This window comes from Phalaenopsis equestris, unplaced genomic scaffold (genome assembly GCF_001263595.1).
Source record: "Phalaenopsis equestris unplaced genomic scaffold, ASM126359v1 Scaffold000834, whole genome shotgun sequence".
In the NCBI taxonomy this organism is placed as follows: Eukaryota; Viridiplantae; Streptophyta; class Magnoliopsida; order Asparagales; family Orchidaceae; genus Phalaenopsis; species Phalaenopsis equestris.
The window spans coordinates 211,039-228,205 of NW_018165274.1; the positions used below are offsets into that span (position 1 = coordinate 211,039).

At 34.7% G+C, this 17,167-nt stretch overlaps 1 protein-coding gene and 1 pseudogene across 3 annotated transcripts; both read right to left on the minus strand.

Moving 5' to 3' along the window:
- Positions 1 to 1,368: 1,368 nt before the first annotated feature.
- On the minus strand, positions 1,369 to 3,198 carry LOC110031503 (annotated as a pseudogene).
- On the minus strand, positions 2,931 to 12,151 carry LOC110031495 (DNA topoisomerase 1 beta-like). Of its 3 annotated transcripts, none has more exons than XM_020734718.1 (16): positions 11,780 to 12,151; positions 10,336 to 11,620; positions 10,010 to 10,204; positions 9,125 to 9,205; positions 8,685 to 8,744; positions 8,469 to 8,563; positions 8,241 to 8,397; positions 7,975 to 8,100; positions 6,233 to 6,313; positions 6,065 to 6,155; positions 5,817 to 5,971; positions 4,913 to 4,981; positions 4,720 to 4,809; positions 4,533 to 4,636; positions 4,289 to 4,457; positions 2,931 to 3,274 (listed from the first exon to the last, which is right to left on the minus strand). In XM_020734718.1, the coding sequence occupies exons 2-16, from the start codon at positions 11,602 to 11,604 to the stop codon at positions 3,206 to 3,208; spliced, it is 2,811 nt and encodes a 936-aa protein (XP_020590377.1). In that variant the 5' UTR covers positions 11,605 to 11,620; positions 11,780 to 12,151; the 3' UTR covers positions 2,931 to 3,205. The 3 variants fall into 3 exon arrangements, with proteins under 3 accessions (XP_020590377.1, XP_020590375.1, XP_020590376.1); XM_020734716.1 differs by having other exon boundaries at positions 10,336 to 11,628; XM_020734717.1 differs by having other exon boundaries at positions 10,336 to 11,638.
- Positions 12,152 to 17,167: the final 5,016 nt, after the last annotated feature.

The window sequence follows — 17,167 nt, forward strand, 5'->3', positions numbered from 1 at the left end:
ACCGTCGACCGTCATCGACCGTTGTCGACCACTGCTGAGCAGACGCCGTCAGTCAACGTACCTTGAAAAATCTAGTAACAATTTCTCGTCTATGGGACACGGGATCTATGTAATCATCAACTTATAGTAGATTTTTATAAATGAGTCAGATCCCGTGGTTTTTTTCTTTACGGGTTTTTCACGTAAAAACTTCTAGTGTCATCACGGGTTGATTCCCTTTCATCTTAGTATGTGTTGAATCCTCATGCAACACTAAGATGATAATTCATTACTTTACGGTAGTGAATTCTCTAGCACACTTCAATATATATATATATATAATCTAATAACTAGAAGGCCAAAAAAATTAATAATCAATTAAAATTTTTAGTTAAAAAATGAATAGAATATTAAATGATATTTAATGAATATTTTAATATAAATAATAAGATTTAAATCTCCCATCTACCCTTAAAATCCTACAGCTACATGAGTAAGGGTATCAAAACTAGTCGTAGTTCACAAACAGCTTGTGTTAGGCTCGCTAAGTAAACGAGCCGAATACAAATAACTTTTTTGAGCTCAATATATAAACAAAGCCTAACTCACACAGTAATACTCTTTTAAAGAGCCAAACACGAGCCTAGGCTCACTCTAACTCGGCTCGTTTACACCCCAATATAAAGCAATGTAAAGAGGTCTGGAGAAGGAGGCGGCTATGGTAGGGTGGAAGTCAGGAGATCTATTCACTGCCAATGCAAATTCAGAGGCTTCCTCTTTCACAAATAATTATTGCAGGACTTCATATGATGAAAGTTAAAGGAGCACTTTTTTTTGTGTTCATTTTTAAGTTTAGATGCTTATTCATAAATATATTTAGATGTGAATATGTAAATATTAATATTTTGTGGCTATTTATGTAAAAGCCCTTATTAAAAAAAATAATTTTACAAAGTTTTTTTATCTCTTAGGAAAACATAGGAGGCAAAATAAAATCGATAAGAAAAAAATACCTCTTTTTGCATAGGTAGGGTGGCATAAATGGCTTTCAAAAAGCTCGTTGTTCGCGAACACCTACGTTCAACTCATTTAATGGTTGATTCATTCACTAAGCAAATAGGTCGAAAAAATTAAAACACGCACGCAAGCACGCATACACTCTGACGGGAAATTGAACTTATGCATTACATAAACTAAAACAATCTAGTCATACAAAACAAACTAAAACACGCACGCAAGCACGCACACACTCTGACGGGAAATTGAACTTATGCATTATACATCCGAACAGACATTGCAGTACGAGTACATAAACTAAAACAATCTAGTCATACAAAACAAAACACAGTACCAGAATCACAATTAGATGGTAGGAAAGTCAACCGTCTATCGCTTCATAATTTCTGTAGTCTGTTCAAATTTTTCTCACAAGTAAACGGATAGTTCCAAGAACATTGGCCCCGCTGAAGATTTGCAAACTACAAACTGGCACCATTAAGATTCGCCCCACATATGAAGGCAACTTCCAGATTAGCTCCTTTTAGGTTGGCATTCCTTAACCTGGCACCTTCCAGATTAGCTCCTTGTAGGTTGGCATTCTGCAAATTAGCCGATCGAAGAACGGCTCGGAAGAAGCTACATCCAACCAAGCATGCATTTTGTAGATTTGCACTCCGGAGGTTAGCTCTATCTAATACAGCCCCGGAAAGGTTTGCCCCAAGGAGCTCACATTCAGACAATCAAATCTTCAAAGATTGAGCCTTCCCCTTCCACATTCCCAAGTTTAGCCCCATGGAGATTTGCACTTGAAAAAGTGGTCTTTCGAATGCATGCAAAACCTAAGTCTACAGATGACAGATCAAGTTTAGAAAGATTTAATCCTGATAGATTCACTCCCCGGAACCTAACGTTAGCAGACTGAATTATTTTGATCATCTCTTTTCGCGTAAGGTCGGCTTCCGAGATGCTTTCATCCTTCTTCCTGCACATGTTTGACTTAATACATTCAATCACTCCCGGCAATTGATAGTATTCTGCTTCTCCAAGTAATTCTTGGTACTCCATGTCTGTGAGTGTAGGAAGAAGGCCATCTCTAAGCCAATTCAATATGCGTCGGAATTGTTTGCCATCCCTGTCGACAAACACCATTCCCGTTTCAGAATCCCGGCAGACAGTATGTCGTCCGCTAAACATTGCTGCAAGCATTGAATAAGGCTCGCGTTGAGAAAGTGTATCTACGGTAGTTGCAAATTTCTTCCCTCCTATGTTGAGGATGACCGGCGAACACTCTGTGTTCGATCCGATCGCTGCTCCTCCGCCCTTTGCCTTTGCAGGTTCGACTCGCGCGGGGAAGACAAAGCGTTGGGAAGCCAGTAAGGCAAGAACACCCTTTTTGCTTTCATTTCACAATAAAGTATTATTTATTCTCTTTAGTTGTTTTGACCGGAAATATTTAAATTATATATATATAAAAAAAAAGAGTACTATTTTTAAATAATTTAATTGACTACAAAATTACAAATATTTATAATCAATTAAAATTTTTAATTAATTAATTAATTAATATATATTAAATTTTATTTGAATGAATATTTTAATATAAATAATAATATTTAAATCTCGCTCCTACCTTTAACATTCTACGGCTGCATGACTAGAGCTATCAAAACGGTTTGTTGTTCGTGAACTCGCTTTCCAAGCAAACAAGCAGAACACCAACAATTTTTTTGAGATCGATATATAAACGAGCCAAACATGAACAATAATATTTTCTATCAAGCGGAACACGAACCGAGACTCGGCTCGCTCAAGCTCGGCTTGTTTACACCTACTCACTACAAGATATGAACTTGATCTACTTACAGTGATCAATTTACAAATCTATCAGCTCTGCTGATAAAAATTCTATATCTGAAGATCAAAATGAATAAACTAAAAGGACAAAAACAATGAACAGAATAAAAAAAGCCACAAATTATGTAAAAAATACTTATCTCAAGTGTTCCACCTCTGCTATAATTAAAGTCCATTTCCCACTAAGTTAAAAAAACAAATAAGAAAGAGAAGGAAAAAAAAAAAAACTGCATGAATGTGATTACAACTTAAAAGAAATTGCTCTTTTCTCTTAACCGGCTTCCGAACATAAGAATTAAACAATGGAAACCAAAGCACTGCCGTAATCACAGATGCTGCTGCTTCTTTCCACAACGACACTGCCATGAATTGCCTAAAATCTGAATTCCGGATCGACATCCATTGCCCATGCAAATTTTGCAAGAAGCGACTTGTTGAATATCTGAAGCAAACAGAAAATGAGTCCATTTTTTCAATGAAGTAGAAGATAAACTACATGTTCTTTTTGACAAAACATTGACAGTCAAGTTGAATGTGATCAAAATAAGAACCTCAGTATAATTTGACGACATAGAAATAATATATTTATTAAAGAATGAGTATATGACAAAGTTAATGAAGCTCAGAATCTATTAAAATATAATAATGAAAAGCAAAATTTAAGCTTTTTGAGTATATATAAAATGAAGGGCAAGAAAAAATAGGAGATAAGATTAATGTAAGAGAATTACAAAAGTTAGATAAGGCCAATATTTATGAAAACATCATATAAGTAAGCCACAAATGTTTTGATGTCAGTCAAGAGTTAGTTGACAAAATACTATTATGTTATTGACAATAGTGTGCACTTGACAAATATGATTGCAACCTATCTTGTTTATAATGGTCATCATTCTATTACAAGGAGCAGTGGTACACTAGAAAATATAAAAAACTGATGCAGAAGGTTGAGGAAGGACCACTAAGGCCACTATTATATGGCGCATTTACATACATACCGCCCAATTTCTATGTATTTACATATCTACACCAAGAATTTACTTTTTTACATTTACACCACCCAAATCTTTCAAGGCACAGAAAAAATACCACCATTTGAACTTGAAAAGAAAATGAAAGGCACCTCTTAATGCATAGGTAAGATGGTATGCATGTAAAAATTGAAGTTTAGTGTGTTAGATCTGTAAATACATAAGAATTGAATGCTATGTTTGTAAATCTTCCTATACTGTATATAAACACATTGCTTGGTGTCGTAGGTCAGCTCATGAATAAAAGTGGCATGAAAAAAAGGGTAAAAAAACTGTTAAGTTTTGCTCGTGAAAGTTGGATTCATCTTCTGCAGAGTAAATCACTGAGTCCTAAGCTGAATAACTCGAGTTAATTTTATCTCCTTTTCTAGAATCGAAACAGAAGATGCAGCACGGAATGGACCAGAAAGAATGAAATGATATACCTTCTCAATGGGAACTTCATTACGCTTACACCATGCAACAGATATCCTAGGATCAAGGTAATTAATCTTAGAAGTGCCTAGAGCAACGGTCTTAAGATCCTCCTTGGTCTTCTTACTCAATTCCATTTTCTCTATTTTATGATCGATCTGAACAATCCTCTTCTCCAATCTGCAAGGTTGACATAATTAAGTGGCCAGAAGTAAAGATTTACAAATCTAAGGCATCGTGTGTTGAAATCCATACAGCTCAGGGGCCACATTCTTTTTCAATTTTCCATCTGAATCCTTCCCCAAAGGCTTCCCTCTTTTTGCTTTACCCAAATCAACCTCGAGCTCCTTCCTTTGGACCTACAAGAATCAGAAGGAAAATTAACCAACAAACTCAATATCTGTATATATAACCAAAGAAAAGGTCTGTCAACAATAAAGACCTTCAGCTCATTTATCTTTTCATCTAATCTCGACATCTGGGCATCATGAGACTTTGAAACACTTCGTTGATGATTGCAGATTATAGCGACCTAAAATTAAATGAGGATACGGAATGACAAATATATAAACAGTGATATTCAATATCATTAAGCAAAAACTTTCAAATTTTACAGTGCAAGAATCGACAATTACCTCTTTGTTAGCTATCTGATATACTGCAACCTTTTCTAGTACATTTCCATCCTTGGTTTCTTTACTCAACTATTTAAATGAATAAAGTTGTTATAACATCTTCAATTACATTAGTAAAAAGGCATAATAAACATGATCATACAAAACAAATTCAGTGTAACCACAAAAAAATCCAATGTTAAGTTAGACCAGATCATTTGCCAAAACCAAGCATAAGGATTGCCATAAAAACTAGCAATGTCGTAACTATAAATTACATAGTGCTGGTTATAAGATAGTGGGACCAGCCAGACAAAGGCAATTCTTAGAAGCCTAAATATATAAATGTTTGTATAATCAAAATTATAACCATCTTCCAAAACTAGTTCATAATTTTCTCTTGAATATTTGCATGCACGGTTAGCAAAAATAAGAAGAAAAAAATAGAGAACTTCAAACGATATTTCCGCACAAATCGTATATTACTGCATCAAGAAAATCTACATTTGAAACTTTTTACCGTATTTTTTGATTTACTGGCAATATAATATAGTATGACAATTATCATCAACAATGGCACTAGATCACTCATCATATCATTTGTTGTTTACCAACTACTTCAGGATGGGGATATATAATATGCCATCTAACTCCAAACATTCGGTGTTGTAGATGCTACATGACATCTAACAAGATATACGTGTAGAGAAATCCAAATGTATCAGAAATGAAAATTTTAATCTAGGAAAAAATTATTACTAAGGCTTGAGAGTCTAAAGGAGACTCCTAAATTAAACAAGGTTGCGTAGTTTAGTATTTTATCAAACTCATATAGGGAAAATAAAGGTTTTACAACTACTGCAACAAAATTTGATTTATGAAATATTATTTTTGGAGAAAACTTTTCTGCTACAAGTAAGATTACCATATCATCCAATGTAATGGAAGCATTATATGTACGGAAAACTTTAGCAGTAAGGCCGGGCATGAGTTCCTTCAGGTGAGCATTGAGTTTACTTGTATCTAACAAATCGAAAAGATCATCTCCTTCAGCTTTCTTCCTTCCATCAGTCTTTTTCGCTAATGAAGTATAGAAAAAAAGTAAGGAAATAAATGATTAGCAATGTGATTATCAAATGGATACAACACAATTATAATCTAAACCACGCTTACCAGATTGGAACTCTCCAATTGCTTTGTAGACAGGCAACTCAACTTCCACAGTATTGAAATATCTAATAGAATCTTTACCGAGAAAGTCAAACTGGATTAAAAAAAAAAGATAATGCTATAAGAACCAGATCCAACAAAAAATCAAACTTTCAAACAAAATCTATATACCTGCAACTTGTTTGGTGGAAGTAGTGTAACATTCTCCACTTTCAAAGTGCAGCAACCAACAGTATCAGCCTCATCATCATCCTAGAATGCACTCAAAAAGTTCTACTGAGAAGACTTGTCTTGTATCAAAATAAACAAAGCAATTTTTCTTTTAAAAGAGTTGCCATCCCAATACAAATCAATGCAACAATACAAGCACAACAACAAAGTCATTAATTATTGACAAACAATGCCATCCTGTTTCCTACTTTCTGCATTCTTTAAGAAATGAAAACAAGAAATTAATTATTTTTGGTCTTTTCAGGTTTTTTCATAGACTGATATTTTGTTAATTGCATCATTAATTGGATCTAAATGACTAACTTGTGCATGTTTTGGTATTGTTGGAATCTGGGAGTGGAAAGGGGTAGGGTGTAGCAGAATTGGGTGAGAAACCAAGATCAAAAATTTCAAAGTTGCTACAGATCATCTATTTTCAATGTCTTCTATCATAAACCTTTTATAAACATAACTGATATAGAGATAGAGGATTCCCTCCAGGAATTTAGAACATGAATCTCTATATAGAAGCTGATTCAACCAACGTTCTCAGCCATTAAGAACTTCACATCCATGAATCCTATATTATTCTTCTTCACAGAGAAATGATGGCTTTTCATATGCGACATTGACTCATGTACAGCAGGACAAATAAAATCAAGCAAATGTAAAGGTAAAAAATGTACATTCTTTGCCATTTGTTTCATTCAAACAGTGAAAGCATATAAAAAACATTCAGCAAAATTGTATCAATTGAATAAATCTCATAAAACCAGCATACATACATAAGTGAGAAATGGATAAAGTTCTATTAATTGAAACAAGATTTAAGAGCATAATGGAAAAACGTTGTTTTAAACAATAGGCAAAAGGTTTATGAAAATTTCCAAAGTAGATTACAGCGGTAATTTCACTACTATATACAATATAAAATTAGAGAAATGGCATGACGACCACATTTTTCTAATTAAATTTAAATGGAAGCATCTCAGGTGAAATTATGGGATTTATTAAACTACGCAATCAGCATCCTAGTTCTACCACTGAATTTTTAATGAAAAGGCAAGATGATCTGTTAAAAATGTGCTGAAATGAGTAACTCAGAAGGCCAATAGAGAGACTATCTCATAAAATAGCAAGCTTCACATGCCAAATACAACAGGGTTAGCAAGCTCCACTGCCATAAAACTGATACAAAGAGCATGCAGAAAAACAGTGCAGTAATGGAAAGCATCCCTCGACACAGAATTTAAAATGTTAAGGGACATAATTGTTGAAGACAATTAAAAAAACTTACAAGGCTTGGAAAGTCTGAATCTATGACTTTCGATTAAAAGCTTAATGAGTAACATTCATGCAATTGACTTGAAAGTGATCATTAAGTAGAATAGTAGACTACCGCCGCATATCAAAATATTCATGAAATTGATAGATCATAAAGTAGAATAGCATATCTTGCCATGCCTGTCTGTAACTTGCCACATTTATAAGTATCCGAGCATGTCAGAAAATATCAACAAACCTCATAAAAGCACTATGCAGGGCACAATTACATAATAAGAAACTTTGCAATATAATGATAGGGAAAGTTGGAAGTACAAGATATGAACAATAACGTCATATAGCCGACAAAGTAACGCAAGTTTAAAACAAAAAAAGTAAAGCAAAGCTTGACGAGGACAACACATTGATTGCAGTTATACCTTCTCATTGCCCGCCCTTAGTGCTAGCTTATCAATAAGATAAGTGGCTACAGCAATCTGTCTCTTTGTAGCGTCTTTACTGTTAAAATCTTTCGTATAGTTTGCACGAATGTTTTGTATGTATTTCTGCCCAAACAAAAAAAAAAATTGATTTTCCCATAATATTACTGGAATAAAAATGAAGATAACCAGAATGACAAAAGCTCTAACGGCCTCTGTTCATTAAGAGTTACCTCTCATAATACATTCATGTTAAGGCATGTTACCTTCAACATTCTTGCCTTTTCATACTTCTCTTTGTCACTTTGACCCTTCAAAGCGCTGCTAGCAGCCAGAAAAACATATTTGCACTCTTTTGAATTGATTGGATCACTCCAATAAGCAAGCCAGGTGACAGTATTATCATGCTTTACCTCTTTCCACCTGAAGAAAAGCAAGCATTGATAATAAATCATTTTATAATTGTCTTAGTTCTATAAGATTGTGATTGCCACCTTTCACCAGCTATAGGACACTCTGGAATTGGGGAACCTTTGCCAATGTTAATTGTAATGTCTCTTGGTCTAATGCGCCTTTTCAATTTTCCCATCTGCCACCGTGGAAACAATAAAGCAAACAAAAGAAATCATAAGCTGAAGTGAAAGACTAACTTATTTACAAGTCACATTCGGTTTAATTCAGGCAAAACAAATGCAACAAAGGGTTCAAACCTTCGGGTGTTCTCCACGACCGCGGAATAATCCTGGTGGTTCCACCCTAAAATTTCCAACCTGGAGGAAAAGAGTGACAGAACTGGGTAAAATACACCTATAAATGATGATTGAATATAAATAAGCATTCACAAAGCACAAAGACTATATGATGATGATAAATATTTTGTATGCAGATCATTTGTTGACAAAAGACTTATCTGTTAGCAACAAAAAAAGAAATAATATGATTAATTGAACACTTAAAACATCTTTACAAAGCATCACATGGCCTAAAAAAAGTTAAGCAAAAATTGAAGGACAAATAACAGATCTTGTTCAAATAAACTCCTATTCCCAAAAGCTGGGAATCATAGTATTATTTCTTGCTTAAACTGACCCACAAACATTTATTTAGGCAGCAAGAAGGATACAAACAATATTTCAAAAGAGAGCTGTACCTTCTCTTTTACTCCATCAACAACAGCCCACATATATTTCTCTTCTTGCTTCATCTTTTCTTCTTTTAGCTGCTTCTTTTCCTATAAGAGAAAATTATCTACATGTCATCCCAAGAGATATTCATACCTCGCTTGACAAAAACAAAAGAAAAAGAATAACTGTGCCGTATCTGGGCAACAAATTTAAATAACAAAATAGCAAGAACTGCATTCGGAAAACTAAAGCTCATAAAATAAGCATTCAATACATCTTAAGCTCAGTAATCATTTTATTCAGCTAAGAAAACAGAAAAATTCAAGTAACTACTTCTAGAAAGAATCTTCAGTAACACGTAGGATTGTTAATGATCTTTTATTAGTTGATGTGCTTTATTATTTTCATTTGATGAAACAATAAATCCTATTTGCCATCAAACTAACATTCAGCAGCCATATAAAACCTGCTTTAGTAAGACAATTGTGCGAACATATGCGTAAAACCCACTGAGCCAAAAATAAATTTTGATATGCAACAGTGGGTCTCAAATAGATTGTCAATTGGATACCAAATAAATGTTGGTTACTGTGAAATAAAAAAATAATAAATTCATATTCTATTCCAAAAGCTGCAGCAATAGGTCTCTCGAATGAATAGCCAATTCATGTTCAGCATTCTGCTTTCAGTTCCATCACCAAAAGATAAAAGGCAATATAAATTCATCTATACTCGTATGCTTAAAATGAGATAAACAACCTCACACATAAGCTTGTTAATTCTCAACTTTGCACCTGAATACCATGGCAGATTCTTAGGATAAACATATCTATGCCTATGTTTCCACAGTGCCTCCAACCCCCTCACCCAAAAACAACAAAGATTCTGAGGCATTAAGCTACAGAACTTACCTCTGAACTCATCTGTTTTTTCTTTTCCTTTTCCCTTAGATGCCACTCATAGATAGGAGTGAAATCGCAAAGCTCAAACTTTTTAATGACATGATTTTTGCCAAGTATTTGCCTCCAATCATTCATGAAGTTCTCAATGAATTTAGGCTTTGCGGCATAATCTGTGTCCTTCATGACCGCAAACATTGTTGCAACCTGAAAAATAAATAGAGAAATAAGAACAAAATGAATTAAAAAATATTTTGAAAACCTTAAAGCAAGTAACCACAACTATCATGAATGGTGCATCATAAATTAAGATGTTGCAAATCTTTATATAACATCACCTCCTCTTGCTCAGGAGTCAAATCAACTGGCTGACCATTGTAGAGCATTTTAATCCCATGAGGATTGTATGGCGGAGGAAAAATAACACCATTATGCTCCAAGGTAGTCCACTTCAGCCCTCCACCAGAGCCAGGAGGTACTTTAGATGACTTGGAATATTTTGAGTCCTTCATCATTTTCATCTTCTTACCATCCTTCTTAAAAGACGTCATTTTTTTAATTTCTTTCTTCACAGATACTGGACTTCCAGAAGAAACTGTCTTTTTAAATCTCTGGGAAATTGGTATATGGTCGTCATCAATCTTCTGCTCTTTCTTAACTAGTACTTCCTGTTTAAATTTAATGGAAGCTGAGCTATCTAGAAGTTTTGCTCTCTTAACAGAGGACTCATTCGAGTTATTAGTGTCATCAATAGGCCTTTTCCTTGAGCCTTTTGAGTGTTTCAAGCCATCAATTGATTCTTTCTTAATATACCCATTTGCCATAATTTTTGAAGATAAAGTTTTCTCATTGGAGTTTAATTTAATAGATGCAGCACCGTCGATCTTTGCTTGAAGTCTGAAAAGCAACGGTTTTTCATCTTCTGAATCAGTAGCAGATTCCTTGATGCTTACTTTTGCAGCTAGCAAGGAATTGCTTCTCTGAGGTGCTAAAGAAGCAGAATTAAATTTAGCACTTAAGGGAACATTATCATCATCATCAGAACCATCAGAACTTCTTGCTTTTCCATTTATTCTATCTGATGTGGTTTGGACAGAAGATTTATTTGTTAACCCACCGGCCATTGACTGCTTCGGTGCCTTTAGAACAGCCGTGGATTTATTTCCCTTTGAAGATGAACTAAGTCTAAAGCTTAAAGGCTTTTCATCGTCGGAGTCATCAGAATTCTCAGCCAAAAAAGACTTGCCAGAATGGGACGCCTTCATCTGGTCTCTAGAAACCAAATTCTGACCCGCTGAGCCTTTGGCATTGCCATGAACAAAAGCAGAAGCATTTGAGCTTACAGACTTGGGCTTTTCAGCTGAAATTTTGGAAGAAGGTGCAGGGCTATCTTTCTTCATCCGTAAACTCTTATCCTTGGAAGCATGCAAAATGCTGGATGTGCGTTCTGCAATAGACCCATCACTACTTTGAGATAATAACTTCCGAGAAGAGGAATTTAACTGATTTTGATTGGATGATGGATTAGCCCTCCTAAAAATTGTAGGTCCATCGTCATCTTCTCCATTGTCCGAAAAAACTTGGTTAATGCAACCATGAACCGCCATAATTCCTCTTCAATATCTGTCAGACTATTTTAAGCTTGCAATGTAGACCAAAGAATTAAATTAACATTGAACCAAGATCTCCAATTTTTATTGAGGGAAACAAAAAGATAAATGAATCCATGAACAAATAATTTGTTAGACAAAACTCAAACATAAGGAAAGACAAAAAATATACTGATAATACTCTGAATTCAGATCCCGTTTCTCCTCCGTTTAGCCTTAAATTCCGGATTTAGTAAATCCCGTTGGTAGGCGGATTAACAAGATTTAGCGGGGCTGAAGCACGCGAAGGGGGGAGGGAGGAAGGAAGAGAACGACGAGGGTTAGTCGGCAAGGAGCGGAGTGGAAAGGGGCAGGAGTTTCACAGATCTTTGTACGCCGCGATCCCGTCGTTGTTCCCAGGTAGCTCCAGCCGCGACTGTACCGCGAGCGTTTCGGAGGCGAGAGGAAGATGAAGTCGAAGGTAGACGATGATGGTTTCGAGCGAAACCGGTGAAGGTGAAACAAATAGGAAGGTAGGCGAGGTTTGCGGGCAGGAGACGAGGTAAGAGAGATACGATCGTGGGTTTGATATAAGTTAATTTTAAGTAATTTAATTAATTAATAATTAGCAATCATTAATCCTTTTTATTGTTGGATCGAATTATGGGTTGTGGGCAGCTTATTTGGTGCGGTGGCATTTTCGGTGGCGTTTTGAAAACGCACCTGGCCTGTTTGGTTTTGGCAGCTTTTGTGTTTTCAAAACGTTGAACCAGTGTTTTCACATCGCACCTCTCTAGGTGCGCTGACAGCTTACTAGTTGCGATCAGTCTTTTCCAAAAAAATAAAAATTTGTAGTAGACACCACACCTAGTTTATCCGCAGATTATTTTTAATCAGCTTATCAACAGAATATTCAATAAGCTGCAACTGACCAAAACAGACTCTATGGGTCCGTTTGGGGTAGCTTGTGCGTTTCATGATAAGTTGCTTATGCTGAAACGTGGCCTGCGGGCCAGCCGCAGGGGTCGACCCACGGCTTGCGTTTAGTGTAAAAACCCAAACACAGTTTCGGATAAGCTGGCGAAACGCGCGAATTAAACGGTATTGCGGCCTTTAGAAAACGCCGCCCGAACTTCTGCCCCAAACGGCTCTAATTAATTATAATCATATAAACATATCTCTAATTAATTATAATCATATAAACTTATGTTTAATTATTTATAATTAATTAATATAAATTAAATTACATATGAAATTTAATTAAGTTGTTTTTACGTACATATCATTAATAGTGTAAAGAAGCGAGCTAACCTCTTGTTCGTGTTCGACTCCTTTTAAATTATTTTTGTTCCAAATAGACTCATATTTAAAATTATTCGTAAAATATATGTTCATGTTGGATTCGTTCTTTTTCAATTTTGACTCGAATTGTTTGAAATAGAGGTGCAAGGCACCGTCCATAATATTTTATTTTAAAATCCATAATTCGGCTTTAAAGCTTTTCTCACAACTGAACTTCCTCTCTTTCCCTTTGTGGGACTAAAGCATGGTCTCGAAACGCGTGATCACCTGTTGTTCCTTTTATTCTTCTTTTCTGCATTATGTCATTCATGTAAGCACTGAACACTTCCTTTCCCTCTTCGAAGTTTTCTCATTTTCTTCTTTGCTCGTTGTGTTACCAACTTCCTTATTTGAAATTAGCGAATACCTGTTGTTCCTTTTATTCTTCTTTTCTGCATTATGTCATTCATGTAAGCACTGAACACTTCCTTTCCCTCTTCGAAGTTTTCTCATTTTCTTCTTTGCTCGTTGTGTTACCAACTTCATTATTTGAAATTATCTTTCATTTTCTCTTCAGCTTTCTCCTATCGCCTTCTTGATTTGTGCGACCGAACCTTTGCCTTAGCGCTCTAAGAGCAATGCCTAGGGCCTCCTCCTGATCTCCCTTCTCCTCTTTTAGTCTCCCGTGGTCGAAGCCCGTGCGATACAATCGCGCTTGGAGCTCGCAATAAAGGCAACGACGGGTTCGTAGCTTATGGTGACCATCAAAACTTCCTTTTGTTCGCTCCAACTTGAAAAAGGTAACTCTCACCTTCCTCCCTCTCACTTGCTTTGGGTCTCGAATCCCATAAATTCGTCTCCCTATGGGATTTACTAAATATTGATTTTGGGGAAACAAAGAATAAATGTGATTTTAGAATGGTGAGATTATGAGAGGCTTTTGTGTTGTTTATTAGGTTATTAAACTTATTTCAAAATTAAAAAAATTTTCAACATGATCAAACTAAAATATAGGTATTTATTATTTTAAGTATGTTAGTAGGTCTACATTCATAATTTCTTTCTTTTAAAAAATATTATAACAATATTAAATTAAATAACAAAAATAATAGTATTAATAACCGTCGATTAAGTATCACCTATTTTAATGAGTAAATAAATTTATTTGCATAATACTTTATATTTCATTTTTTCTAATTGGTGTATGATTAATAGTCGAATTGTCAAACTTGTAGAAGTATCTCGTTCAACGCCTCCAGGTAATTAACTTTTTTTTTATTAAAGAATAAACATACCCTTCTTTGTTAGGGGTGGTGATCAGTATTATTTGTAGATTTTTAGCTATTTTATAGGAGTATTAGGCTCTGTTCGGCGCAGCGCAGCTGCGCAACTTCCCAGCTTTTTAGTTGCAGCTACGCTGCCCAGGAAACTATTGTGAGGAAGTTGACTGTCTGTTTAGCGCAGCTGTGTGAAAATAGCTGCAGTGCAACTGTTTCTGGAAAAATGATTATTTTGTCATTGTTTGGTAAAACTGTTTAAAGAAGGCTGTAACAGTGAAATTTTGTAACTCCATAAGCAAAATTTATTATGTAATAAATTAGTGAAACTTCAAAGTGTTAATTAGTAATAAATGTAATTGTTGGGTAATTTTTTAGTAATTGTTATGTAATAAATTTATGGGATTGATTAATACATCTTAAAATGTTAATTTGTTAGATAGGTGAACATATGAAATAAAAGGCTTGTTATAGGAATGCCCTTATATTCAGTGGCACGAATGTATTAAATATATTTTTCATTTAGGATTTAACATATTATTAATAAACTAATTAATTTAAATTTTTTTTATCAAATATCGATGAAAACTTAAATGAAAGCCAATTAAAGGGATGTGTGTCCATTTTTTTTTCTCAAGTTGAAATACGCTTTCATTCATAACTTTTATACCATATAAATGTTAAAAGTTGTAAATATCAAACTTTGATGATCAAACACATATATTTTAATTTTTCATTCGGTTATGGACATGTAAAAGTAAATGTTGCTAAAAAAACTGTGAATTGTAGTACACATTTGTGCTATATATTACAACAAGAATTCATCGTTTACATTACAAAAGATTTCAGGGAGGTACATGACTACTGTTAAGTCCGAACTTCAATGATAACAGTCCAGAATTATATAAATACATCTCAAGTAATTGATAGCAAAAAGAGAGCAAAAAAAAAACTTTAAAACTATTACAATGACAATTAGCAAGATAATTATATTATTTTTAACATTTATGCGGTGTAGCTCCCGTGTCAGATATTGTTCAAGTGATGTTCTTCATTCTCGATCAATGTCATCTAGGGAGTCAATCGAACTGTCTGCCCAACAGAAGAAGCCGCACTATTCGGCGATGCTCCGTGGGCAGATATAAAATTTCCTCCCGTAGCTGTGTGGCTGACATGAGTCAACAGTAAGGGTTGGAGGCCACAGTGACAAAGTGCTCGTTGGGATGTCCCGAAAATCCGTGAGCTCATCTTCTCCTGAATGCAACAAAAGAGGAAATAATAGTGCAAGTGTAACAAGATCTTTATTTGTAAATGTCTCATTTTATTAGTACGACACATATATACATTGAATAAGAACATTTACAAAGTTTAGGAAATTGAGATATACCGTCAATACAAGTATGAATTTCGAATTACATAGCCTAAAAGAAACAAATTAAATAACCAAATAAGGACAAAGGATTTAACGTGGTTCGGTGATGATGACCGACATCCACGGGAAATGAATCAAATATATTCATTACTATGATAAAAAAAATAAACATCACTTCCAATCGACAATGTCTCATTGTCATTGCAAAGAGATGAAAGTAGACCAAAAAAATGTGTGGTCATTTTCTACATATACACTATATTCATTTCCTCATAAACAAAATAAAATGATGCATTCCATGTAGTTTTGCCAGAACAGACCAAAGGCATGCTATCCCAATTTCGTGAATTCTTTTGAGCAGCTTAACAAGAAATATATTCCTAGGGCATGCTAACCTCTTGTTAGTATTCAACTCCTTCAAAATTATTTTTGTTTGAAATAGGCTCATAATTGAAATTATTCGTAAAATATATATTCATGTTTGATTGAATCATTTCAATTTTGGCTCGAATTGTTTGAAATAGAGGTGCAACACACCGTCCATAATATTTTATTTTAAAATCCATAGATCGGTTTTAAAGCTTTTCTCACAACTGAACTTCCTCTATTTCCCTATGTGGGACTAAAGCATGGTCTCGAAACGCGTGATCCCCCGTTGTTCCCTATTCTTCTTTCCTGCATTATGTCGTTCATGTAAGCATTGAACATTTTCTTTCCCTCTTCAAAGTTTTCTCATTTTCTTCTTTGCTTGTTGTGTTACAAACTTCCCTATTTGGAATTAACGAATCTTTCCTTTTCTTCTTCCTGCCTTCTCCTATCGCCTTGCTGATTTGTGCAACCGAACCTTTGTCTTAGAGCTCTAAGAGCAATGCCTAGGGCCTCCTTCTGATCTCCCTTCTCCTCTTTTAGTCTCCTGTGGCCGAAGCCCGTGCGATACAATCGCGCTTAGAGCCCGCAATAAAAGCAACGGTGGGATCGTAGCTTACAGTGACCATCAAAACTTCCTTTCGTTTGCTTCTACTCTAAACCATCTAGGAAGGTAGCTCTCACCTTCCTCCCTCTCACTTGCTTTGGGTCTTGAATCCCATAAATTTGTCACCGTGCGGGATTTACTAAATCAGGATTTAGGGCAAACAATGAAGAAATGAGAATTAATAAGGGTGAGATTATGAGAGGCTTTTGTGTTGTTTATTAGGTTATAAAACTTATTTCGAAATTAAAAACTTGTTCAACATGATCAAGCTAGAATATATGAATATATTATTTTAAGTATGTTAGTAGGCCTACATTCATAAATTTTTTCTTTTAAAATATATTATAACAAGGATAAATTAAATAGAAAAAATAATAGTATTAATAACCGTCATTTAGGTAGCACCTATTTTAATGAGCAAATAAATTTATTTGCATAATACTTTATATTTCATTTTTTACAAATTGGTGTATGATTAACAGTCGAATTATCGAACTTGTAGAAGTATTACATTCTAATTAAGTATTTTTTATTAAAGGATAAACATATCCTTCTTTGTTAGGGGTGGTAATCATTATTATTTGTAGATTTATAGCTATTTTATAAGACTATTAGTCCTTCCCTTGTTGCTTTAATTATGTACTTGTTGTAGGCTCCAATTACGGCTCATGATGAGAT